This window comes from Lissotriton vulgaris, chromosome 1_1 (genome assembly GCF_964263255.1).
Source record: "Lissotriton vulgaris chromosome 1_1, aLisVul1.2, whole genome shotgun sequence".
Taxonomy (NCBI): Eukaryota; Metazoa; Chordata; class Amphibia; order Caudata; family Salamandridae; genus Lissotriton; species Lissotriton vulgaris.
The window spans coordinates 770,030,124-770,057,288 of record NC_141685.1 but is presented as its reverse complement, the minus strand read 5'-3'; the positions used below and the strand labels follow the sequence as shown (position 1 = coordinate 770,057,288).

The window sequence follows — 27,165 nt, the reverse complement described above, 5'->3', positions numbered from 1 at the left end:
GCCATCTTCAGAACTGCACAACGCTTATCCAGCACGACCGCCGAGGGATCCACGAGTGAGTGCTTTGGGGTTCGAGAAGCCCTAACCCTGAGCAGCTCCAGCACCGAAGTCCAGCTCCCCAGCATCCACCAGATCTGCGTGGGGCCCTTCTGCTCTTTGCTGCTCACCGCGTTGTCCGGCTATTTGCCTTCTGGCTTGTGGCCCTCTTGACGACGACAACACCGCTGGACTGGTTGCTCCAGACTGGCCCTTGCTCCCTTCCAAAAGAGGAGCACCCCGGACCCTCCTGGTCCACTCCAGACGCCATTTTGAGTCCACCGCGTGGGCTTGCATTTGCCAAGCCTTGTTGCCCCAATCCTGGGTCCAGCGACGTCGACAGCATCAACCATCGTGGGACAGCTCGCACCTCCATCCTGGTCACCGACAACGCCTCCGGGTCCGTGAGACTGCAGAGCCCAGCGTCGCCCACTCACCTGGTCGAGGTGACTTCGCCCGGTGCCATCCTGGTGCCCACACAATCACTGGCTAGTGATTAAAGAACTTGGTCCCCTCTGCTTTCAGGTGTCATCCATCTTCGATCCAGGCTTGGATCCATCGAACAATCTTCACTGGTCGCCTGCCAGCAACTTCTTTCTTCAGGCTCCATAGACTACAACAAGGATTCCCGACGTCTTTTCAGACCTATGCAGCTTCAGCCCCTGGGCTAGGTAACTTCGGCATTTCGGTGCCCCAGCATAGCCTCACTATCCAAGGGTCCAGATCCTTTTCGTTTTTCAGCCTATCTAGTCGGGTTCGCCCGAGAACACTAACTTTGCTTTTACTAGCCTCCATAGACTTTGTCCCGCATCCCGCGTGAGAGTGCACACTCCGCACCCGAGTCCCCTAGGACTCCTACTAGTAATCTGAAGGTTCAGTAGTCTAGTCCTAGCGATTCCAAAGCCTATTAGTACAGTACTTACCTGCTAGTAATTTTGCATTCCACTTTTAGAGTATATGGTTTTTCGTGCCCCTCGGGCATTTGTGTAAATTGTGCAACTTAAAGTATTTTCGTAAGAGTTTTGTTGTGTGCTTAGTACCCTGTCCTCAAAGAGTACAGGGCTGTTGTGATCTAAATAAATACACTGTTTATTTTCATAACACTTGTGTGGTGTCCTTTCACTTGGTGTTCAAGGGGTATATGTGATGGTATAACGGCTGGCTTAACACGCCCTCTAGAGTTTAGCCCGAAGACTGCTCTTGTCCATGCTACTAGGATAGCTGGTCTATCGGTTGACTTACAACCAATCACCATAAGGGTTGTTTGGACTGATACATAGTGATCACTAGAATAGTGAACACTGAATATCAGGCCAACTTCTCACAATGCGGAGGCGGGAAGAAGGAAGGGAGGGTGATGGACTGCCCGATGTGAAAAGCAGAGACTACTTTGGGCAGGAAAGAAGGTCTAGTTCTCAAAACCACCTTGTCAGGATGAATGGACAGGAAAGGAGGTTTGACAGAAAGAGCCTGGAGCTCACTCACTCTCCTGGCAGAGGTGATGGCAACCAGGAAAGCCGTCTTTAAAGTCAGGAGACGGAGAGGACAGGTATGAAGGGGCTCAAAGGGAGCACACATCAAGAAGGTTAGAACCAGGTTCAAGTCCCACCGAGGCATCACAAACGGAACAGGTGGATACATGTGAGTGATGTTCTTCAAGAATCTTGTTACAATGGGGGACTTGAACAAAGAAGGTTGATCAGGCAGCCTCAGAAAGGCCGAAAGGGCAGAAAGGTAGCCCTTGATAGTGCCCAGAGCAGAGCCCTGCTGGGCAAGAGAAAGAAGGAAGAGAAGAACCTCAGAAAGAGGGGCAGAGAGAGGATCCACAGCCTTTGCTGTGCACCATGCCACAAACGTGTTCCACCTTCAGGCGTATACCGATTTCGTGGAGGAACGCCTGGCTGCCAGAATCACATCACAGACTTCAGGAGGCAAGTCAAATGGCCTCAACTGTCGCCGCTCAATCTCCACGCATGGAGGTGGAGACTGGACAGGTTCGGGTGGAGGACCGTCCCCTGCTGCTGCGACAGAAGGTCCTCCTGAAGGGGCAGGTGGATCGGGGGACCGACTGACATGCTGAGTAGCTCGGGATACCAGTACCTTCGAGCCCAGTCCGGAGCCACAAAGATGACTTGGGCCCGGTCGCGCCTGATCTTCAGCACTCTGGGCAGAAGTGGTATAGGCGGAAAGGCGTATAACAGACCGCAACTCCACTCGCGCCGAAAGGCGTCGCCGTGCGAGTGCCGTCTTGGAAACTCCAACGCGAGGAACTGATGACATGCGTTCTCTTCTGTGGCGAATAGATCTAACCTAGGCTCTCCCCATTGCAGAAAGAGGCCTCGCGCCACGTCAGAGTTCAGATGCAATTCGTGATCCATCGAGCACCGACGGCTGAGTTCGTCCGCCCTGGCGTTCAGAGAACCTGCCAGGTGTTGAACCGTCAGTCACGCCCTGACGTTCCAGCCATTGCCAGAGGCGCAGAGCCTCCTGGCAAAGGGTCCACGACCCCACCCCGCCGTGCTTGTTGCAGTACCACATGGCGGTGGTGTTGTCCGTGAACACCTGCACTACACTCCCGTTGACAAAGGGGAGGAATGCTTTCAGTGCCAAACGAATCGCCCGGAGCTCCAACAGGTTTATATGGAGCCGGGACTCCGCCGGAGACCAGATGCCTCTGATCTCTGCCTCTCCCAAGTGGCCTCCCCAGCCCTGGAGGGACGCGTCCGTCACAACAACGTGCTCCGGTTGGGGAAGGGAGAGGGACTTGCCCCTGACCCAATCGCGGTCCGTAAGCCACCACTGCAGTTGTCTCGCAGTGCCCTCCGAGATCAAGACATGGTCGGACAAGTTGCCCTGATGCTGGGCCCACTGAAACTTCAGGTCACACTGCAGAGCCCGCATCCGCCACCGGGCGTGATGCACCAGAAGGATGCAGGAGGCCATCAGCCCCAGAAGCCGCAGCGTCAACCTGACCGAAACCCGGGATAACGGCTGGAAGATGGGAAGCAAAGCCTGTATATCCTGGACTCGCCGTTCCGGAGGATAAAACCGAAACTGCGCCGAGTCGAGAACCGCTCCGATGAAAAGGAGCTTTTGAGAGGGACACAGGTGTGATTTCGGCACATTGATGGAGAACCCTAGCACGTGCAGGAGGTCTGCCGTCATCTGAAGGTGGTGGACGACTGTCTGGGGCGAGCCCGCCTTCAACAACCAGTCTTCTAGATAGGGGAAGACTGAAACCCCTAATCTGCGCAGATGGGCTGCGACCACCGCCATCACCTTGGTGAACACCCGTGGGGCGCTGGTAAGGCCGAAGGGGAGCACGATAAACTGAAAGTGCTCGTGGCCTACCGTAAACCACAGGTAACGCCGGTGGGCCGGCAGGACAGGGATGTGAAAATACGCATCCTGCAAGTCCAACGCTACCATCCAGTCTTGCGGGTCTAGAGCATCCAAGACCTGAGCTACAGTCAACATCTTGAACTTCTCCTTCCGGAGGAAGCCGTTGACGTTCCTTAGGTCCAAGATAGGACGTAGGCCCCCTTTGTCCTTCTTGGGTACCAGAAAGTAGTGGAAATAGCAATCACGCCCTACTTCTGGCCCAGGAACGCGCTCGATGGCCCTCTTGGCCAAGAGGGCCGTAACTTCCTCCCTCAGAAGTGCCAAGTGGTCCCCCGACACGGTGGTTCTGCGGTGGCATGGCTGGAGGAGTGGTCTCGAAGGGGAGGGAGTAGCCCCTTCAGACAAGCTGCAGCACCCACCTGTCCGATGTTATTGTGCGCCAGTGGGAGAGGTGATGGCGAACCCTGCCCCCCACTGGCGTCACATGGGCCTGAAAGCACGGACTAGGAGGATTTAGTGGCAGATGCTGCGGGGGGAGGTGTGGTCTGACCCCGCCGCTGTCCCCGACCGCCACCACGGCGGTTTCCACGGCCGCCACCGCGTTGATAAGTCTGTTGCGGCGCGTGGCTGGCAGCACGTGTGGGACCGCCCCTTCCTTGGCCACGAAAGGAGCGAAACGAACCCGTTTGCTGGCGCTGGGTCGAGAGACCCAAGGACTTGGCCGTGACCCTGGAGTCCTTGAAGCGCTCTAGCACGTGGTCTGCTTTGTCGCCAGACAGGCGACTGCCATCAAACGGCATGTCCATCAATGCATTCTGGACATCTGCCGAGAAGTTGGCTGATCTCAGCCAGGCGTGGCGACGAATCGCCACCGTCGTGGACATCACTCTGCCCAGTGAGTCGGTCGTATCAAGACCACACCTGATGGAGTATCTTGCTGCGTCTCGGCCTTCAATCATAGCCTTGCCGAGCTTAGCCCACACCTCCGGCGGGCATTCAGGCAGCAGGTCCGCGATCGTATCCCACAGAGAGTGGGTGTAGCGGCCCAAGAGGCACGCGGTGTTGCAAGACCGCAGTCCCAGACTCAGGGACGAGAAGACCTTCTTACCATACTGGTCGTACCCCTTAGATTCCCGGTCGGGCGGGGCCGACGGGAATGCGGTCTGGGAAGTCGAGGCCTGGATCACCAGGCTCTCAGGGGTGGGATGGGTGGACAAGAACTTGGGGTCATCCGTACACGGACGGTGGCGTCTGGCCACGTCCCTATCAACAGGCGAACCTGAAGCGGGCCTGGACCACGTGCCCAAAAGAACGTCAGTTAAGGCCTCGTTGAACGGCAGCAGTGGCTCCTGTGGGCATGATTGCGGTTTGAGGACCTCAGTGAGGATGTTAGTCCTCACGGCCGCGACGGGGAGCTCAAGGTTTAAGGCCTTGGCAGCCCTCATCAACACCACTGAATAAGCTGCCCCCTCCTCCGAAGCCACGGTAGGAGGCGAGACAAAGCCAGGGTTGGGGGAGTCATCCAGACCACTGGCGTCACCCAAGTCACCCGTCCAGTCCACATTGTACTGACACTCACGGGTCAGAGGGTCCTCAAACCCCTCCCACTCCTCTCCGTAATCTACATCTTCACCATATTCGGAATCAACAATGTAGACCGGCTCCCCGGGGTACCAGGCCCCATCGGCGTCGGGCGACGCCGGTTCGACTCAGCGTCCAGAGTCGGAGAGGGAATGGGGGCGGCGCCGCCCGGCGCCGGAGCACCGGCGCCGCGCGGGGGCGGCGCCAGGGGTTGCCCCGATGGAATCGGCACCGGAGAGGCCGGTTGACCAGCCGGCGTCAACCCTGAAGGGCCCTGCGGCGCCAGGGGTCGGAGCCTTCGGCGGCGCCGGAGCACCGGACGGCGTCAAGGCAGGAGCACCCGAACCGCTAGGGCCCTCTGACGGGACCACAGGGCCCGCAGGCCCCGGAGGAGACAGTGCCCTCATGGCCATGAGGAACGCCTCTATCTCCTCTGGCGACCCGCCTTGCCCAGGGACCGCAGGGTATGGAGCAGGCCGCGTCGGCGACTCACGCAGAGCCGCGGGGGTGGGGCCACCTGAACCCCCGGCCGCATCGCGCGAGCGTCGGGGGGAGTCAGGGGTACGATGACGACGCCCCGACTTCTTGTGTTTCCTACCTGAGGAACCAGAGGAATGGTGACGACTCTCGGAGAGCCCGTGACGGCTCCGCGACCGCTCCCTCGATCGCTCCCTCGATCGCTCCCTTGACCTCCGGCCGGACCGGGACCGCTCTCGACGCGGGGCCGACACCCGGAGCTCGAGCAGCTTGCGGGACCGCTCCCGTCTAGCTTTATACGTCAAGGCCTGGCAATCGACGCAGGCGTCCACGTCGTGGTCGGGGCCCAGGCACCGGAGGCAGAGTCGGTGATGGTCCGTGACCGACATCGTGCAGTCACAGTCGTCACAGTTCTTAAAACCAGGCATCCTACCGGCAACGTAGTAATATACAAAAAGATTCAAAAACTTTGGTCAAAGACCGGAGTACTGCTCTTCGGATCTGCGCTAACTGGCGCGGAAAAAAGAAGAATTGACGCCTGCGCGCGGAGGCGGCATCTATATACTCCAGCGACGTCATCACGGCGCACGACGCCGGAGCCGGCGGGGGCGCCTGCAGACAACGCCTACCGACTCGCAGGGGTACTGCTACGCAAAAGTTTCCGGATCCAGACTGACGCCTGGGGAAATTCTAAGGTAAGGAATCTAATACTAACCTGTTTCTTTCAGATGCACACAACCAGAAGTTGTACGAAGAAAGCCAACATATAGGCAAATTCTAGGCCTGTTCAACGAAAACGCAACAGAGTAGGCAACTGATTCCACAAATAAGGGACCCCAGTACCACCAATCTGATTGCCAATAAAGATAGAAATGCAGAGATCTTTGTGTCGCAATTTGAGAAAATGTATACCGAGACCCAGTTAATAAGTACCCAGGCCCTGGAGGACTATTTTAGTTCATTCCAGCTACCTACGGTTTTCAAGTACAAGTGTAAAGCTCTGGTTGAACCGATTACATCCATAGAACTCAGGGATACTATAAAAGAAATGGCTAGCTCAAAGGCAAGTGGGAATGATGGGTTACTAATTGAGGTATACAAGGTATTTATAGAGGAACTTTAACCAATGTTAGTGTCTTTGTATAACCAGATTATGGATGGCTTGCCTGTCCCTGACAGATTTAAGGAAGCAGTTGTGATCACTATCCTGAAGAAGGATAAGGATCTGACAGATCCAAGCTCCTATCGTCCAATCAGTCTATTAAACATGGATTACAAACTCTTCATGAAAATGGGCGAAGAGGATTTCAGGGGGTGCACAACATTTGATACATGCGGACCAAACAGGGATTTTACTTGGCAGATTGATGGCAAATACTTTTTATTTGATTCAAGCTATTGACTACTTCTCAGCCAGGAAGGACAGGGTAGCTATTTTAATGATGGATGCAGAAAAGGCATTAAATTTGGTTGGTTAGTAGGCCCTTTTTTTTTTAATCCTCCAGAAGTTTGGTTTTCCATCCAGCCTGATAGAGATGCTAAGGAGAATCTATACGGGGGCAACTGGGAAAACAAATAAATGCAGAACAGGCGGGGGAGGTAATGATAAGACGGGGGACCAAGCAGGGCTATCTCCCCCTTTCATTTTCGCTTTTTATAGAGCCATTGGCAATAAAGATCCGAGCGAATACGTCAATCTGGGCTCCTTTACCAGGGATGACAACAATTAAGCTCTGTGCGGATGATCTGATTTTATATCTGAACCAAGATAGGGAAAATATCCAGTTGGCACTTGGGTAAATTCAAGCATTTACATAATTAGGGGGATATAAGGTCAACCAGTCTAAAACTTAACTCCTCCTATTCAATTCACTTGAGGCCGATCTTCCCGATGGGCAAAACGTTTGGCCATTAAGACCTATTAGATATCTGGGCTTATTTGTCACAACAATTTTCTCTCAACTGTTCTATTTAAACTACATAAAAACGCTCAATAAAATGTAAAAGCTTTTAGAAAAATGGCTGCTTTTACCAATAGTAGGCTGAGTCTCTTTAGTGAAAATGTCAATCCTTCCCCTGCTGATATTCCTGTTTTTAAATACTCCTTTTAAAATACCAATTTCTTATTTTAACGAAGTAGAAGTAGACAAAAAAAACCTAAAAACTGACCAAGCTATCTATTCAATTAAATGTGGAGCAGGGGGACTTTCCTTACTTCACCTATCTACTTACTATCAAGCTGCGTTGATTAGTTTATTACTACAGCTGGTGGCTCCTGCCTTGAAATTCTACAACTTTTTATTTTATTTGATGTGAATCAAAGTGCAATTAAGTTACCAGCATTTTTGCGTTCCGCAAAGCTACCCAAATTAACTAGGTACAAGGTGCTGAATACAATTGCTAAGCGCATACAACATTCCATCGTGCCAAGCATTTACGCCCCTTGACAGAGTTGTGGGGTCTTTAGGTTTCTCAAAGTTTACTGCAGTCTTATAATAGGCTAAGCTTTTGTAAACTGGGAGATTTCTACAATGGTACCAATCTTATATCTTAGGAGGTATTTGATTTGCACTGTGTACCTCAGAGGGGCGATCTTTGGCTACGTTTTAGACAGAATTTACTTTCTCACGAATAAGTATAAAATAATAAACAAGGGGGAAAGAATCATTTTAAAAATGACCCTACAGTAGAACTTAAGCAGTATTGGTAATTGGCATTGTTTAATTCGGCAGTGTTCGAACAAGAAATTTAAAAAAAAATTTATTTATAAAGTTTTGTATAGCACGATCATGATCCCGAAGGATATCAGAGCGCTTTACAATAGGAGGGAAGAAAGGTAATACGTTGCAGTATCTGCATCAAATATCAATGGGTTGTGTGCAACATGTTTTGGGATTTTTTTTAGAACGTTAGTTATACTATATGTGAATCTATTTGTTGTCCATTGAAATATGAGTTTTGGTTATTAGCAAGGTTATGTTTTTTTTTTTTTTAGAATGCTGCTCGTATGTGAATATATTTATTGTCTACTGAATTATGAATAACAGGTCTACTACCTACCCTCAATAAAAAAAAAAGAATAAAAAAAAGAATAGTATATACAGAGCCAGCCTCCTACAGTACTTAGATGGGCCATGGCATGGTAAGGGTTAACCATGCTTCTATATTATCAGCTGCGGACAATGTGCTACACCTAGCATCTTTTGCTTTCTTTTTGATTTCTGACCTCCTGTTTTTGATGGTATGCTGGACCTCGTTTTTGCTACTTTTAGGGCTCTGCGCACTTTCTCATTGCTGCTCATTGCTAAAGTGAAAGTTCTCCCACTGTAAAATGTGTTATGATTGGTTCTCCATGATTGGCGTATTTGATTTACCAGTAAGTCCCTAGTACAGTGCACTGTGTGTGCCAAGGGCCTGTAAATCAAATTCAACTAGTGGGCCTGCAGCACTGGTTGTGTCTCCCACACCAGTAGCCATTCAAAAGGTGCCCCAGGCCTGCCATGCAGTGTCTGCGCTCAGTTTCTGTTGTGCACTTGCCAGAACCTAACCTTCCCTTCTCTTACAAGTAAGCCACCCCTCAGGTAGGCCTACGGTAGCGCTGGGGCATGTGCTGTGTTCTACATGTCCTGGTAGTAAAATACAACCAAGTTAGCTTTTCACTACTGCAAGGCTATCAGACCCATACATTAACATGGGAGATGCCTTGTAACATCTTACAAGCATAACTTTCCATTGGGACAAGAGAGAGAAATGGAGTTTGGGCTTCCTCAACTCAGAATTTAAAAATAAATCTTTAAGTGAAGATGATTTTATGTTGTGTGTTTGAAAATGCCACAAGGCTCCGCTGCACTTCGCTCCGCAACCCTGGTCTCACTGACATCAGATGCTGAGACACTGTTTGCGCCACAACCTGTGGGCAGCGCACTCCGCACCACCTTGCTTCACCTGCTGCCCTGGTCTCATTGACAATGCAGACATCGATGCTGCTGCCTGCAACGTGGTTTGGGGTGACTGCTTGTAGGTTGCACAACGCACCGCCCATCCCACGCCACAGTCTTCGCCTACCAGAGCCAGCCCCATCGACTCCAGATCATCAACCGGCGCCGCAGTTTGCACCACAACATTTGGGCCCGCACATATCATTGCCCTGTCGCGCGCCGCAGCCTTAGTTCTACCGATGACATTGCTTCAGCAGCAACAGCGCTGTTGCTTGCAGCGTGACCTCCCAGCACCGCCCCACTTCGCAGCGCGGGTCTCACTGACGCTGCTGGACGATGAGCCCCGAGCCTCTGCCTGCAATGCGACCTGGTGGCACTGCGATGCGACCTGATGGCACTGCACCGCTTCACATCACACCGCAGCCTCAACGCCTGCTGACGCCAGTGCTCTTGACTTCAACACGCCGGCTCTTCGGAGCTCATTGCGAGGTACCAGACGCCCTGCATTTCTAAAGGCACTGTTTAGCGGGTCTTCCCGACACCGTTTCTGGTGTGCAACGTCATGGCCGGCATGAACCGTTGGATTTGTTTGTTCAAACGCCTTGATAGTCCAGGACGGACCTATTCATTTTCAAGTTATTCATGTAAAGTCTATTATTGTACTATTAGCATTATGGTAACTATGTTGGATTTTTATGGTCTGGGGGATGGAAGGGAAGTCACTGTTTGGGAGTAGAGGTGTTGCAGAGGCCCTTATTGTTGTTTCCTCTATAACCTACTGTATAATATCCTTTACTGGGGAAAGGCTTGGTAACTGTCCTTTAATGTATGCTGGATCAGTTGGAGCCGCTTTGTACTTCTTTTCTAGTCTGGGGTTAATTACCCTTGCTCTAGCTGGTCTTTAAATATTTCAGGTGCATGTCTTACCACTTTAAGTATTGGATGTGAGGTTGTGGTCTCATGCGACGACTTTAGTATGTCCATTAGGAAGTCTTCTTTCACTGTATCTGTGTGTAAGTCTACTCCATGGAAAGTGGCTGCTCTATAAATGAGCTGCGTAAACACAATAGTGTCATCTGGGGGAGATGGTCTAGATGGGTATACATAATCTTGTGGTAGATCTGGTGCATTGGTGCATTATAATCTTCCCATGGGTCACCTGACGGCCCAGGAATATGATCTGGGTCATTAATGTCGTCCATGTGATGTTCACTCTCTACCTCTTGTGAGTAGCTATCCCCATCATCCTCATCTTGTGGTATAAGACTATGTGTACTAGATGGTGAATGTACAGGAGAAATATCTACTGGTATTTCTACTTCTGGTGAAGGAATCCTTATGGGTGATGTTTGAGCATGATTTTTTAGAGGAACTGGCAGTGGTTTAGGATAGTCCATTTTCCTCTCTTCAGGCACTGAAGTGATATGCCCAGTCTTTGGATTAATATGAAGAGTCTTGCTTTGGATCAGGTTTAAAAAGCTCTTCTACTGGAAAATCCTTTTTCGGCGCCGATTTATCTGGTTTGGGGCCGAAATGCTTAGCTTTAACAGTCTCTATTGTCTTTGGAGCAGGTTTTGGTTTTGGTTCCGAAGACTTTTCCCAGGATCCGTGCTCTTTGGATCTGGAGTTTTTGTTCCCCGGAGTACGTTTAGACTCATCTACCTTCAGGGCAGAAGTATGTTTCGGTACCGGAACCGTCTTCGGGTCCACTTGTTTCGGAACCGGGGTTGTTTTTGTTTCGGTAGCTTTGGGAACCTCTTTCGGTGCCGAACTAGCTTTCATTTCGACCACTTAAGGTACCGGAGGATGCTTTGGTGCCAGTGTTAATTTTAGCTTAAGGACCTTCTGCTTTTTGGGACTGACAGACTGACTCGAGCCAGAGTCGACTGGAGGTTTTTTTATATTCTACGCTGTCGAGCCAGAAGGCGGGGAATCGGAAGGTTTTGGTCGGTGTGCACCTTGACCGGAAGGTGGAAGTGGAACCGAAGCCTGTCCCGGTATAGTGGGGTGAACAGGGTCGACATCTGTACTCACGACCTGTTGACCAGCTGGAAGATATTCATCTTCGGATTGATCCTCGGCTCCAGAAATGCAAATGCTACTTACCAGTATGCATCTGTTCTTGGCATGTAGGGCTGCTGACATTCATATCTGTGCATAGATCGCCACCTAGTGTTGGGTCCGGATGATTGCACATTGTTGTCCTGGAAGAGTCTTCGAAGTATCACGAGATAGGTGGCTCCTCCCCTGGACTACAGTGCGCATGGGCATCGCCTCCATCCCCAGATTGTTTTTAGCCATTGGTAGAGATGGAGTGAGGAATGTGAGTGATGACCATGCTATGAGCATATGTATGCATATGATAAAAAATCTGCAGCTGCTACAGGCGCCGGGGAGGAGGGTGGGCGATATGAATGTCAGCAGCCCTACATGCCAAGAACAGATGCATACTGGTAAGTAGCATTTGCAGTTCGAGGCACGTGGGCTGCTGAATTCATATCTGTGCATAGAATACATAGCAGTCCCTCCATTAACGGCGGCCGCCCGTGCCAGCTGCAGCAGTCTGAAAAAGCGTTTTTAGAACAGCCTGACCAACAGCTGCCTGCTGTTTGGAATGTACGTCTACACAGTAGTGTTTAGTGAAAGTATGTGTGGTAGACCATGTGGCTGCTCTACAGATATCTTCTAAGGGAATGTTACCCAGGAAAGCCATAGAGGCCCCCAACTTCCTGGTGGAGTGGGCCCTCGGCGGGATAGTGAGAGTGCGTTTACCTTTATCGTAACAGATCTGGATGCACTTCACTATCCACCTAGCAATCCCCACTTTGGAGATTGCGTTTCCCTTGTGGTGAGTAGCAAAAGCAACAAAAAGTTGCTTGGTTTTGCGGAAATCTTTTGTCCTGTCTACGTAATACATCAAGGCCCTCTCAACATCAAGGGTGTGGAGCATGCGCTCCGCCAGCGTCTCTGGGTTTTGGAAAAACACTGGCAATTCGATCGTCTGGTTAATGTGGAATTGTGATACCACCTTGGGCAGGAATTTAGGGTTAGTGCGGAGCACCACCCTGTTAGCATGTACCTGAAAGAAAGGTTCTTGGATGGTGAGCGCCTGCAGCTCGCTAACCCTCCTAAGCGATGTAATCGCTACTAAGAACGCAACCTTCCAGGTCAGAAACTGAAGCTCACAAGAGTGCAGTGGCTCAAAGGGAGGACCCATCAGCCTTGTAAGAACCACATTGAGGTTCCATTCTGGAGCTGGTGGGGTCCTTGGTGGAATGACCCTTTTGAGTCCTTCCAGAAAGGCCTTGATAGCAGGGACCTTAAAGAGCGACAGGTGCTGCCTATTCTGGAGGTATGCTGCCATAGCAGACAGGTGAATACGGATGGAAGAGTACGCTAGATTGCATTGATACAGGTGGAAAAGGTAACAGATGATATTCTGAATGGAAGCATCTAGCGGGTCAATATTGTGGTTAGCACAGTAGATGACAAACCTCTTCCATTTAGCCGCATAACAAGCTCTAGTAGTGGGCTTCCTTGCCTCCCGAATGATGTCCATACAATCGGGGGGAAGATTGAGGTAGCCAAACTCTAGGACTTCAGGAGCCAGATCGCCAGGTTGAGCTGTTGCGGATCTGGGTGCTGAATGTCGCCATGGCTCTGCGTCAGAAGGCTGGGAGTGAGATGAAGCCTCTGATGCGGTACCACGGAGAGTTCCAGAAACGTGGTGTACCATGGTTGGCGAGCCCACGTCGGAGCAACCAGGATGAGCGTCATCGAGTGCTGCCGGAGCTTGCGTGCCACCAGCGGTATCAGAGGTGCTGGGGGAAAAGCGTACGCAAATCTGCCTGACCAGTTCATCCACATCGCATTGCCCTGTGATTGCGGGTGTGGGAACCTGGCGGCGAAGCTTTGGCATTTTGCGTTCTCCTTTGTGGCGAACAGGTCTATCTCTGGATGACCCCACCTTTGGAAGTACGGTTGGAGTACTGATGGATGTATCTCCCACTCGTGCATCTGATGGCTGTGCCTGCTGAGCAGATCCGCCATTTGATTGTCCTTGCCCGGGAGATGCTCTGCCATGAGGAAGATGTTCCTCTGAATGGCCCACTTCCACATGCTCTGAGCCAGATGAGACAGCTGTGGAGAGTGTGTGCCTCCCTGCTTCTGGATGTAGTACATGGCCGTCATGTTGTCCGTCCGGATCAACACGACCTTGCTGCACAGATGTACTTTGAACGCCTTTAAGGCCATGAAGATTGCCATCAGTTCCAACACATTGATGTGCATCTTCCTTTGCTGTAGTGTCCATAGTCCCTGCACCGTGTAGTGGAGTACATGCGCTCCCCAACCCTGGAGAGAAGCGTCCGTTGTCAGGACAATCTGTGGGACAGGCTCTTGGAATGGTCGGCCTTTGCAAAGGTTTTGTGGATTCCACCAATGCAGAGAGTTGTATGCCCGACCGCTCACCAACACTAGGTCTGTCAGTTGCCCACGAGCCTGAGTCCACTGACGTGCTAGGCACTCCTGAAGCGGACGCATGTGTAGTCTAGCGTGCGGGACAATGGAGATGCAGGAGGCCATCATGCCTATCAACTGCATGAACACCTTCGCTGGAAGAGAGTGCTGGGGTCTGAAACGTTGGATCAGCGCCTGGATACTGGCGATTCTCACTGAATTTGGCTGCGCAGTGGCCGCCAGAGTGTTGATTGTCGTGCCCAGATACTGTCGCACGTGGGCGGGCTGGAGATGGGACTTGGGGTAGTTCAGAGAGAAACCCAGATCGTGCAGGAGATGAATGGTGCGTGACACATGGTCCACGCACTGTCGTTCCGTCCTTGCCTGAATGAGCCAGTCGTCCAGGTAAGGAAAGACGTGGACGTGCTGGCGACGGAGATGCGCCGCCACAGTCGCTAGGCACTTCGTGAATACCCTTGGTGCCGTGGTGACCCCGAACGGCAGGACCTTGAACTGGTAATGCTGGTCTAAAATCGTGAATCTGAGATACTTTCTGTGGGAAGGATGCAGGGGGATATGAAAATAGGCATCTTTCAGATCCAGCGTAGCCAGAAAATCCCCTTGCTGAAGCAGGGGAAGCACTTGTTGCAACGTGAGCATATGGAAGTGCTCCGAGAGTATGTACCAGTTTAGGGGCCTGAGGTCCAGGATGGGCCTGAGGGATCCGTCCTTCTTGGGAATCAGGAAATACAGGGAGTAAACCCCTGTTCCCCGCTCTTGCAAGGGAACGAGCTCTATTGCCCCTTTTTGCAGCATGACTAGAACTTCCTGCTGCAACAAGGTCAAATGCTCGCCTGACATAGGACGGCTTCTTGGGGGTATGTCCGGCGGAATGGAAGTAAGCTCTAGACAGTACCCGCACTGGATAAGGGACCTCACCCACCTGTCCGTGGTGATGTTCTTCCACGCCGGCAGGAACTGCTGGAATCTCCCCCCAACCGGTGTTGTATGGTCGGGGGGCAGTGACAAGACGTCACTGCTTGTTGGTGGTGGTGGACCTGGAGCTATTGTTTCCACGTCCCCTGCCCTTGACATTATTGCCTCTGTAACCACCTCTACCTTTGTTGTTGTACGTGGTCTGAGTGTTACTTTTGTAATACTGCGAGGATTGGGATGCCTGCCCCCTTGTGGTGCCTCTGGAGTTTGAGCGGCGAAAGGAACCACTCCGAAACTGCTGACTTTGCAAAGCCCCCATTGATTTGGCAGTTTCCGTATCTTTTTTTATTTTTTCCAGGGTGGCATCCACCTCAGGTCCAAACAGGTGGTCAGGATTCACTGTTTGATTCAATATCGTAGTTTGGATGTCGGGTTTGAACCCCGAAATCCGAAGCCAGGCATGGCGTCTAAGCAACACACTGGTGTTGATAGCCCTGGAGGCTGTTTCTGCCACGTCTAATGCACATTTGATGGATGCATTTGTAATGAGTTTGCCTTCCTGGATCAGCATCTCCCCTGCCTCCTTGTATTGGTCAGGTAAGTGTTGCAGTATGGCCTCTAAGGTGTCATAATGGGCCCTATCATAACGTGCAAGCAGGGCTTGGGTGTTAGAAATTCTCCAGATATTAGCTGCCTGTGCAGCAATCCGTTTGCCTGAGGCCTCGAAGACCTTGGACTCTTTGTCTGGGGGAGGAGCGTCACCAGTAGTCTGAGAGTTCGCCCTCTTCCGAGCGTTGGAAACAACCAAGGAGTCTAATGGCAAGTGTCCCTTGATATAGGTAGGATCCGTCGGCGCCGCCTTATATTTCCTGTCGATTCGAGGGTTGACCACAGGCGCCCGTGTGGGCTCCCTGAAGACTTCCGTTGCATGTTTAAGCACACCTTTGAGCATCGGCAGCGTTTTGACTGTCTTCTCAGCCACAGAGAAGGTGTCGAATAAGAAGTCCACATCCACGGGGTCCGAGTGCAGCTCGACGTCGTGGTTCGCCGCAGCTCGCTCGATCAGAGCATTAAAGGCTGCCGAGTCCTCCGTCGGGGACGTCTTGGCCGCAAAGAGTTGCGTGTCCTGACCCGATTGCGGGTCTTCCGTGTCGCCTCCGGCGGACCAAGGGGCACGCTCCTCCTCCGGATCCGAGTACGTCGGATAGGTGTACTCGGCATCGTCTTCGTCCACATCGGCTGCGGGGGAATGCGCTGGCGAGAGTCCCAGGGCCTGTGGGGACACAGGTTCCACCAGAGTCGAAGAGTCCCTTTTGTTTTTGAGAGGGATCTTGAAATGCTCCAACGCCGGCTCCGTCGTGATCTTCCTCTTGAGGAGAGACAGTTTTCCGGTGTTGGCGTCGATGATTACCTCACGACGTTCTTCCTCAGCAAGCGGCTGGAGCCGAAGCTTCGACGCCACCCAGGTAGCTTTCGGCGCCAATACCTCCTTCGAGTGTCCGGCCTGTGTCGACGCGAAGGCCTTCGGCGCCGTCTTGGGTGGTAGGGTGAAACTAATAGGCGTTTGCCCCTTCGCAGGCTTAGGTGGGAGCTTAGGCGCCACAGCGTCCTGAGCGGGAATCACACTGTCCTTTCGGATCCGCTGCAGGGATTCCGCTACCTTCACCGTCAAGGCCGCAGAGGGCTTGACCGGTCCGACCGACCCCCCGTCGTCGAGAGCCTGATCGCCGGCAGCCACCTTCTTCGGAGCCGACGCCCCATGGCCATGAGCGTCGTCGCCCTGCCGCTTCCTCAGAGCCTTTTTCGGGTCCGCGACCCCTTTCGAAGCCGACGCAGACGCGTCGGACGATTTCGCCTTCGGCACCGACCCCGAGGGCTTCGGGTCGGCCATCTTGGCGTGGCTCTTAGAGTCGGCCATTTTGACTTTCTTGGAAGTTGACGCCTCCAGAACCTTCTTGACCATCTCAACTTTTGCTTTCGGTTTCGCATCCGAGGGTGCGGGACCAGTCGGCTTCACTTTCGTTTTCTTCGAAGTAAGCGATGGTTCACAAATGTCCGTGACCGGGCCCAAAGGCGGGGACGTAGGACTCATAGTTAGATCTTGGGTAAGGCCCGAAGGCGATCCCTCGACCTGGGCCGTATGAAGGGGGCTAACCCCTGAGTCTGTTTGGAGATGCTCCTCCTCCGAGCTATCTCCCATCGTGGTAAAAGTCTGTTCGTCGTCCCCTACCTCGTCGGTGACTTCGGCAAAGTTCTCCTCACCCGCGTCGTAGGTCTCCCCTTCGGATGCGGGATTAGAGTCCGAACCTTGCACGTCGTCTTCGTCCTCGACAGATTCTTGAAAAATGTCATCTGGTGGGGGCGCCACAGCTGATAACCTAGCCTGGAGCCTATGGGCTCGACGAATCTTTAAAGTCTTCTTGCTCCGGAACTTCGAGCACGCCATGCAGGCGTCTTCGCGGTGATCCGGTGACAAGCAGGTATTGCACACTGGCTGCACATCGAGGTGTGAGTATTTAGAGTTACACACCGGGCACTTCTTAAACGGAGTCCGCTCCATAGCAAGAGTGTAGTGTAGGCCCGTCCGCGCCGAAAGCACGTGGAAGGGCAGCAATAGATTGGGGCTGAGAGTCAGAAAGAAACCCGAACGCAACTATACCGACGCCCAGCCTAAAGACCTTTTGGTCTCGAGTAGAAGTTGAACAACTATCGGTTCCGAAAGAGGGAACCGAAACACATCCGAACCCAATGGCGGAAAAAAACAATCTGGGGATGGAGGCGATGCCCATGCGCACTGTAGTCCAGGGGAGGAGCCACCTATCTCGTGATACTTCGAAGACTCTTCCAGGACAACAATGTGCAATCATCCGGACCCAACACTAGGTGGCGATCTATGCACAGATATGAATTCAGCAGCCCACATGCCTCGAACCTGAATCCTCTGCTTCGGAAGCGATGTCTTCGCGCTGCTGTTCTTCGGCGTCTACTTCAATCGGAGCCTCGTCTATGATTAGGTCTGGTGTTGATGAAGATGACTGCGCCATTACTATTCGAGCTAGACGGTCCCTGATGGTTTTCTTGGACCGGTAGGAAGCGCAGACCTCACTGTCTCGACTCTCGTGCTCTGGAGATGAGCACAGATTGCAAACCTCATGAAGATCGGTGTGAGGGAATTTGTGTCCACACCGAGGGCACTTCTTGAAGGGTGTTCTTTCCATGAGCCAAAGGCCCAATGGCGCAGTTGGGCCCAACGAATGCTGGAATCGAGAAGTGAAGCCTCTCTTCGACGCTGGTAACCGGAATCACTGTCGACGACGATGCAGATGGTATTATGATTGATTTATGAATTCGAAAAGAGATCGGTAACGGGACCGAACGATAAACACATCCGAGCCCGATGGCAGAAAAAAACAATCTGAAGATGGAGTCGATGCCCATGCGCACTACATATAAGGGAGGAGTCATCCAACAGAGACTCTTCCAAGACAAGAACAAAGTGTAATCATCCAGGCCCACCACCAGATGGTGATCTAATGCAATAGTGTGTGGTCTGCAGCCCATATGCCTCGAACGTGCTGTTCAAGGTGGATTCTAATATTTGGTTTACTTATAACATCTCGACAATTGGAGAAGATGTACTAAGAGTTAATTCTCTACAACATTGGCATGGTTCCAACGAACAAGTCACTTACCTTCGGTAATGCATTATCTAGTAGAGAAAATATCTAACTACAGATTCCGGACCTTTGAATTTCCCAGGCGTCTGGCTGGATCTGGAAACTTTTCCTCGAGTAATACCCGTAGCCCGTACCAACAGGTGGCTCCATTCGGATCCCCGTGACATCGTCTGTTGTGACGTCGCGTTCACCTAAACATGCGCCACCGAGGCACGCAGACATCTGTTCTTTTTGCGCCAGTTAAGCTCCGATCCGTTTAAGAGCTACTGGTGCCTTGGAAATTCAAAGGCAAGGAATCTGCAGCTAGATGTCTCCAACAGATTTTTCTGTTGTACATCAGAAATGGAATATCTCATATCAAACTAAGGTTGAAATGGATAAGTTAAGAATTATGGTCAGTTCTCAGGAAAAGGATACTCCAGCTGGCTAATATAATGTGGAGTTTGGGAGTGAGTAAGATGGGGAGGAGGTGCATAGGATTTATATACTATCCATACAAAAAATTGCAAGCAAAGGAATGTTTCCAAAAAGAAAGATATGTAGGTTGGGCACATCCCGGTAATAAACTGCAGCTAGAAAAGGGGTAATCATTAGAAAGTAACATATGTGCAGCTGTTATTATTTAAAAAACAAAAACACAAAAAAAACAAGGGGTTTTGTTTCAAAAATATGTCCTGCAGGCATGAAAATGAGGCGGAGGGAAGTGGTACGTACCTTGAGGGTGAGGTCCACTGTAGCGGGAGAGGCTGGTGTTAGGTTGGAGCTCTGTTGAATAGTCTCCCTCCTAGGCAAAGGTAGGGTGTGGGACAGAGGCACCTGAAAGTCATGCAACACATCACATTATAAACTAGTATGGCCTCATAAGTCATAAATGCAGGCGGCAATTTTTAGCAAGGGAAATAAGAGATAACTAATAATACTAGAAGGGAATAAAATACTTTGTGTAACATATCTTAACACTGTTCCCATTACTAGGCAATGACAGGGCTATTTCAGAACTGCTTATTGTTTTTGGTAAAAGAGGGTAACAGCCCCGTTTCACAACTCAATCAATTCGGGACTTGGCCAAATCTTGCCATATGAGAGCTCATTTAGGGTTTCTGGCTCATTTGGCTACTAAACCATCCTCATAATCATGGTATATTTTTTTAACAACTTGGCTTTCTTATTCAAGCTACCTATAGCACATGACCCATATCATAGTTAGTTTGTTCTATTAATTTGCTTTTTTTTACCCTTAGCTGTTTGGAAAGGGATTTTTTTGTTTTGTATTTTTTTTATCACGCCAAATGAATTGATCCGAAGGATTCCTCAAGCTTTGAGCCACACATTAAAACAGTACACAACATGATTTTAAGAAAAGCTTATAGACTCCAATGTAGCACAATTGGCATACTCACAAATCCCATTTTGATAAGGTGTCACAACTAACATTTGAATCAAGTAACTCAACACTTAAGAGCAAAAGTTGTAGCAATGCAATGATAATTCATATTACGATATAACCCATCACAGTGAAGAATGCCTCATCAGTTGCTTTGAGACAAAGAACAACGTACATTGATTACTCTTGCCAGAGGAATAAAGAGAGCAGGAAGTAATGTGCTTGATAAAAGTAAAGAACAAATTCACCAAAGAAGATTATGAGACAGCAAAGCCACTGAACTTGTTACTAGTCATATTTAGCAAACGTTCCATTACAAAAAGATGAGCATCTAAGTTTTTTCAACACAATTCTATGTGTGTCCAATCTGTTCACTGGTAGTCCATATCACAAGAGGTATATTCAAAATGGAAGCCATATAAGACAATGGTGTGCTCACCTGAAAACTAAGGGTATCATCATCGGTCTCAGATAAATGTTTAACAAAATATTTAAGGCATCCTAGTCATTAAACGATGCACACATTTGGAATACTTTAGATAAGAATTACTTCAGCTATATTATATAAGCAAAAGTTTTTTTATTGCATGTCAAGACCAACACTGTATGAAACGCCAAGTACAGCTTTTGAACTGATGATATACTATGGTCATTAAAAGGGATTATCATGATCATCGTTTCACTGAAAGGAAGCCTGCTGTAGGAAAGTGCCATCTTTCTTGCACTAGTATGCCCCCACTTTTTTCTTAACGGCTGATGAGCTTTCACTGAGTGTGCCCTGGGTCCCTGCCAACCAGGTACCCAGGGCCTGTGTTCGTTCCCCAAGAGCTGTGTTGAAACTAAAACCCAATTGGCATCTCTGGCCACATGTCAGCCCCTAGAAAATGGTACCCTAGATACCCAGGGCATGGTGACCAGAGAAGACCCCTAAGGGCTGCAGCACTTATTGTGCCACCCTCAGGGGCCCTGTAGCCTGACACCCACACACTGCCCTTGCAGGCGGAGTGTCTAGGTACAGAGCTAAACCAAGAGTTGACATGGCACACAACCCTGTGTGCCATGCCCACAGAACCCACTGCCCTAGCATACTTCAGTCACCCCTCTAGCTGAGTGCCCTAAAAGAGGTGTGGGCACAGGTGCATGAGCCCAGTGCCCCTACAGTACCCAGGGTCATTCCTGGGCACTATAAACGCAGTGATGCCATTAAGAGTATATGGTGCTGGGAGGTTGTCAATACGAACTCCACAGCACCAAAATGGCTACACTGAAGACTGACCAGTTTGGTACCAAACTTCTCAGCACATTAAACCCGCACTGATGCCAGGGTGGGATTTAATGTAAAATGCACTAGAGGGCATCTTAGAGATGCCCCCTGAAAACCTAACCTACAATCCACGTCTGGGCTGAGTGGCTGCAGAGGCTGCCACACAGCAGACATGTTGCTGGACCCCTGGGTGGAGAGGCCCCCACTCTCCTGGGACTTCAACAATGCACATCCTGGGCGAGGTGCTAGGTCTCCTCCCCGAGGATGGGCAGGGGGAAGCTTCAAAGGCATGCCGCCTCTGTGAGCTTCTCCAGACTATTTGCTGTACCCAGCAATTGCCGCCACCAGTTCTGACCCCCACTCTGGCGGGAAGACTGGCGGGAAAAACTTCCTCTCATATTGAGAACAGTATATTTGGATACCTGTTGGTTCTAGAAATAAAACAACGTATCTTTTGATATAAAAACAATTGGCCTGGGGTTCAGTCTTTGAGTGTGTGAAACCTTTTGCTGACAGTGTGTACAACAAATGCTTTACACTGTCCTCTGGTACTGCCTTACTGCTCGACCAAGCTACCACTTTAGTGAGTAAGGTCACACCTGGCTTTAACCTCTGTTATACCTCAGGGGTTTGTGGAGTTGTGAGATAGTGGCTCTATATATACTGGTCAATATTGAAGTAAAGTGTGTATAGAGTCCACCAACCCCTAAGGTATAACAGAGGTTGAAGTCAGAACTAACCTTACTCTCAAAAGTGGTAACATGGTCTAGCAGTAAGGCAGTACCAGAGGACAGTGTAAAGCATTTGTTGTACACACTCAGTCAGCAAAAGGTTTCACACTATCAAAGACTGAAATCCAGGCCAATTGTTTTTATACCTGGAGATATAGTTGTTTTATTTTTAGCACCAAAAGTTATAAACACATACTTTTCAAGTTACGAGTACTCATGTAATTACTTTGCAGAGGAGCAATAACGTTTGTGCACACAATTACAGGATAGCTAGTAAGCAACAAAGTTCTGAAAAACACTAGCATTGAGCTCAATGGGTTTTTCACAGGTTAAGTACAGTTGATTACTTTATGGATTACTTTGGTAGTTCCAGGACTAGATCTTAGATTCAGTCCTGGGGTCTAAGCTGAAACCAGATTAGCAAACACATTTTAGTTACTGTGATGAATTTTCATGAAAATAAAGCTGTTTTAAAAGTTCACACTTAGAAACTTTTCAATGTAACTGACAATGTTATTCAATGGGAGGAAATTCAGGTTGCAGATAAAGTACGATCGTGTTACTTTTGTAACCCAGCACTAGTCTCCTAGGGCCAGCACTGGGGGCTTAACTCAAAACAGGTAGGCAATTGCTTTTCAGTATTTCGTACTATTTTTTAAAGAATATTTGCAGTTTTCATAAGTAGACAGACGAAATTTCATAGAAAAGCAGACAATGGGTTCCTATGGAGAAAATACAGGTTACCAGTAAACCCGCTTGGGATTACTTTTGAGGTTCAGTACTGGGCTGAAAGGTACAGTACTGGCTTCTCACCTGATCACAGGTAAGTACTTTCGAATTCGGACTTTGCCTGATTTTATAGGAATATTTTCAGTTTTCAAAACTTCACACGTATAACATTTTCAAGACAAAATGGGTCAATGTTATCCAATGGCAGGTAAGTGTATTACCGGTTTCCAGGTGAGTACTTGGTTGGTGAAGTTAGGGTTCTGGGCATAGACTCAGGGGTCCCCCAGGGTCAGGTGAGTACAGTTAGATCAGTCCCAGCGGCACAGGGGCAGCCGGTGCAGAGGTAGGTAGGCCCAATGATATCCAATGAGGGAAAGGGCGCGTGGCTGCTGGCGAGCAGGCCACGCGGCTCTGGGAGCTGGGCTCCTGGTCACTTGCTCAGGGCAAGGGGGGGATGTAGGATAGGGCCAAGGGGTTACAGCCAGCGGCACTCTGGCAGCTGGGTGCAGGGTGCTTTTGAGCCGTCGGGCGGTCAATGTTATCCAATGAGGATCTTGAAAAAGGAACAAAGGCTGCAGGCTTGGGGACCGTGACACTCCAGGGGCGACCCGCACTTCGAGAGGTAGGTTGGGATGATGGAGCACAGGTAGGTATCCCAAAGGGAGGCACAGGGGGCCGCGGGGCGCCGGGGTGTCTTTGGGGGTCGGAAAAGCTTCGGCTCGGCTGGTCTTGGTTCGGGTCGGCCACTGGTTCTGAGTCCGAAGGCTTCGGCTGGTTAGTCGAGGAGGGTCTTTGGGCACTGGACTTCGGATCCCAGTTGCCGGGGGGACGTCCTCGTGGTCTTGGTTCGGGTTGGCCCAGCCTCGGCTGGTGCAGAGTGGGCTGGTCCGGAGTTTCCTAGTGAGCACCAGGTGGGTTGTTGCAGCAGAGCCTCTGCTGATGGGAGACCCAATCTTGGAGGCAGGTCCTCTGGGTGTCCCAAGGTTGCTGTCATCCGAGGTCGCCGGGATTAGGCAGGAGCAGGTTCCAGGATCAACTGGGACCAAGTCATTTGTTATTGTCCTGTTAGCAGCTGCGCGGCGGGTCTTCTTCTTGATCTTCTTTCTTCTTTTGATATCGGGACCTGAGGAAGGAAGATTCAGGGGAGCCTCTAAATACTACATTTAGGGGCATTACAGGTAGGACAAGGGCTGGGACGGATAAGTTACTTACCTGTAATCCTAGTTCTCTTCCAGGGGTATCCTCATCAAAGTCATAAGCACTGAATATTCCCGCCCATGTGCGGGACCCCGGAAACAATATAAAAATATATATGTAAAAAACACATATCGAGCTCCACATATATATACGTACAGATAGTATTTTTCTCATACCAATGCAGCCCCAAAAAGAGGCTAACACAATGTAAAACCTTGTACATGTACTGCAATTATAAAGGAAACAAAGAACACATTAAATCAAATATCCTTTGAATTTTGTGTTTTAATGAGTAAAACCACTCATAACTCCTGAAAATTGCTCATAAGACATTGTTAGCCCCAGGCTGCATTGAAAAGCAATAACATAGAAAATGAAAGCATTTTCAACAAAAACTGGCACTGTGCCTTTAAGGCAGCCCGGACCCCAGGCTTCCCATCATGCCTCAGGGGTGACAGTTAAGTCAGTTCTTTGCATAACCCTGATGTCAGGGCTAGTTACAAATATAAAAACGTACAGCTCTCATTTACCTGGGGAGGCGGGTGGGTTGCTTATGACTGATGAGGATACCCCTGGAAGAGAACTAGGATTACAGGTAAGTAACTTATCCTTCTCTTCCAGGGGATCCTCATCAATAGTCATGAGCACTGAATAGAATAGCAAGCCCAACAACCACCTGCAGGTAAATGAGAAGTACATCTTCTACCTTAAAAGACCCAATATCACAGCCCAGACTGGCTGTTAAACAGATTCCACAAGGAGGCTTGGCCTACTTGGGTATCTGCTCTTGTGTCAGAATCAAGACAATATCTGGTAAATGTATGGACGGACCGTCAGGTCGCCGCCTTACAGATCTCAGACATGGGAACATTATTGAGAAAAGCCGCAGTCGCAGCTCTTCCCCTGGTGGAATGCGCCTTGGGAGAAAACCCCAGGGGCTTTTGCGCTAGCTGGTAAGCACGTTTAATACATGAAACGATCCATCTGGAAATGGAACGTTTTGAGGCAGCATGGCCTGTCTTGATCGATCCATAGTTAACGAAAAGATGATCAGAATGACGAATCACTTTAGACCTGTCAAGATAGAATTTTAAAACCCTCTTCAGGTCTAAAGAATGCAGAGCCCTCTCAGCTGGAGTAGAGGGGTTGGGAAAAAAAGTGGGCAGACACCACTTTAGGCAGAAAAAAATGGATGCGTCCGCAGCACCACCCTATTCAAATGGAACACCGTATAGGGTTCTGAGGCACAGAGGGCTTGAATCTCGCTCACTCTGCGAGCTGACGTGATAGCCACCAAAAAAGCCGCTTTCCATGAAAGATGTTGTAAAGCAGCTTTGTGAATGGGTTCAAAAGGAGGACCCACTAACTTTGATAGCACCAGGTTCAACTCCCAGGGTGGAGAAGGACGACACACTGGAGGATATACTTTTTTCAACCCTTGCAGGAAGTCCTTGACAGATGTTAGCTGGAAAAAAGAGGTTTGAGAAGGTGACCGCCTATAAGCCGTATGGCCGCTAGGTGCACCTTGATGAAAATAAATTTTAAACCTGCTTTAGCCAGATACAACAAATAAAGAAGAACTGCTTCTTCTTGACATTTGATCGGATCATGACTATTCTGTATACACCACATACAGAATCTCTTCCACTTGCATGGATACGAATGTCTGGTGGAAGGACGCCTTGCCTCTTTCAGAATGAACATGCAGTCCTCTGGCAAACCTAGATGGCCGTATTAGATTACCTCAAGAGGCTTGCTGCTAAGCTCAGTGATGGAAGGTTGGGATGGTAGATCCTCCCGTCCATCTTGGACAACAGGGTCCGGCCTGCATGGTAGCCTCTTGTGAGGAGTCACTGATAGGTGAAGCAGGTCCGTGTACCACCACTGCCTCAGCCAATCGGGAGCAATCAGAATCATTGTTGTGCACGAGTGTGTTAGCTTGCTCACCACCTTCGGAATCAACGGGAGAGTTGGAAAGGCGTACACAAATTCGTTTGACCAGTCGATCAAAAGAGCATTCCCTCTCAAGCCTGGCCGGTGTAACCTGGAGGCGAAGCTTCGGCATTTGGTGTTTTGGTCGTCTGCGAACAGGTCTTTGGTGGGACGACCCCAGGATTGAAATAGTTCCTCTACCACTTCGTCGTGAAGAACCCAGTCTTCCTTGTCGTCTAAATGACGGCTTAGAGCGTTTGCCCTCACGTTTTGCTATCCTGGAAGATGAACCGCCATGATAGACAGCCTGCGAGCCAGGAGCCAATGCCAGATCCTATGCGCTTCCAACGACAACGTCCAGGAGCGCGTTACCCCCTGCTTGTTCAAGTAGTACATCGTGGTGGTGTTGTCCGTCTGTATTAGCACGGATGTCTCTTGAATTGAGGGGAGGAACGCTTTGAGAGCTAGGTGGACTGCTCTCAGCTCCAGCATGTTGATATGGTAAGTGCTTTCTTTGTGTGACCACTGACCTTGCACCTGCAGTGGGCCCATGTGCGCTCCCCAGCCCAGAAGGGAAGCGTCCGTGATCAGTGTCTGCACAGGGGGAGGTTGATGGAACAGGACTCCCACCTGCATATTCTGAGCTTTTGTTCACCACGGAATAGAAGCTAGAGCTGCGTCTGAGATGGTGATGTGATCGTCCTAGCGAGCAGATTGTTGATCCCACTTGACTTCCAGATCCTGCTGAAGAGGACGCATTTGAAGTCTGGCATTCGGGACCAAGTAGATGCAAGACGCCATCGACCCTAGCAGGGAGGCAATCCTGCGCACTTTCTGAGTCTTGCCGCGAAGAACCAGTTGATATTTCTGGGTGATTGAGGATTGTCTCTCGTCCAAAGGAAACACTTTTCCTGCTTCGGAGTCTAGCAGAGCTCCAAGGAAGTGGATCCTCTGGGTGGGCTGAATGACACTTACCGAAGTTGACATGTAGCCCTAGTCTCTGGCAGAGCTGTATACAAGTCTGGAACGGATTTCTTAAGCGGACTGGGGAAGGACCTTTCACCAGCCAATCGTCCAAGTATGGGTACACGAAGACCCCTCTGTGGCGTAGAGCAGCTGCCACCACTGCAACACACTTCGTGAACACCACAGGGGCCGACTTCAAACTAAACGGTAGGACTTTGAACTGATAGTGGGAGGTCCCCACCCTGAATCGAAGAAATCTTCTGCGCCTGGGGTGTATTGGAACATGAAAATAAGCATCTTGAAGGTCCAGCGAACACATCCAATCACCCTTCCTGAGATGTGGATATATTTGGTGTAGCGCCAACATGCAAAATCTTTCCTTTTTGACGTGCAGATTTAGTGTTTGCAAGTCCAGAATAGGTCTGTATTCTGCCCTCTGTCCTTTTTTCTTGACCAGAAAACAACGGGAGTACACCCCTTTTCCACTCGGAGAGACCGGCACTCCCTCGATAGCTGA

At 50.1% G+C, this 27,165-nt stretch overlaps 1 protein-coding gene across 3 annotated transcripts in view; it reads right to left on the bottom strand.

Moving 5' to 3' along the window:
* PRRC2C (proline rich coiled-coil 2C) overlaps positions 1-27,165 on the bottom strand; it is a 1,200,196-nt gene that overhangs the window by 429,016 nt on the left and 744,015 nt on the right. For all 3 annotated transcript variants that reach the window (XM_086955980.1, XM_086955997.1, XM_086955989.1), the window contains exon 23: positions 19,160-19,261. In XM_086955980.1, the coding sequence (XP_086812106.1) occupies positions 19,160-19,261 (102 nt within the window). The remainder of the gene's footprint in view (positions 1-19,159; positions 19,262-27,165) is intronic.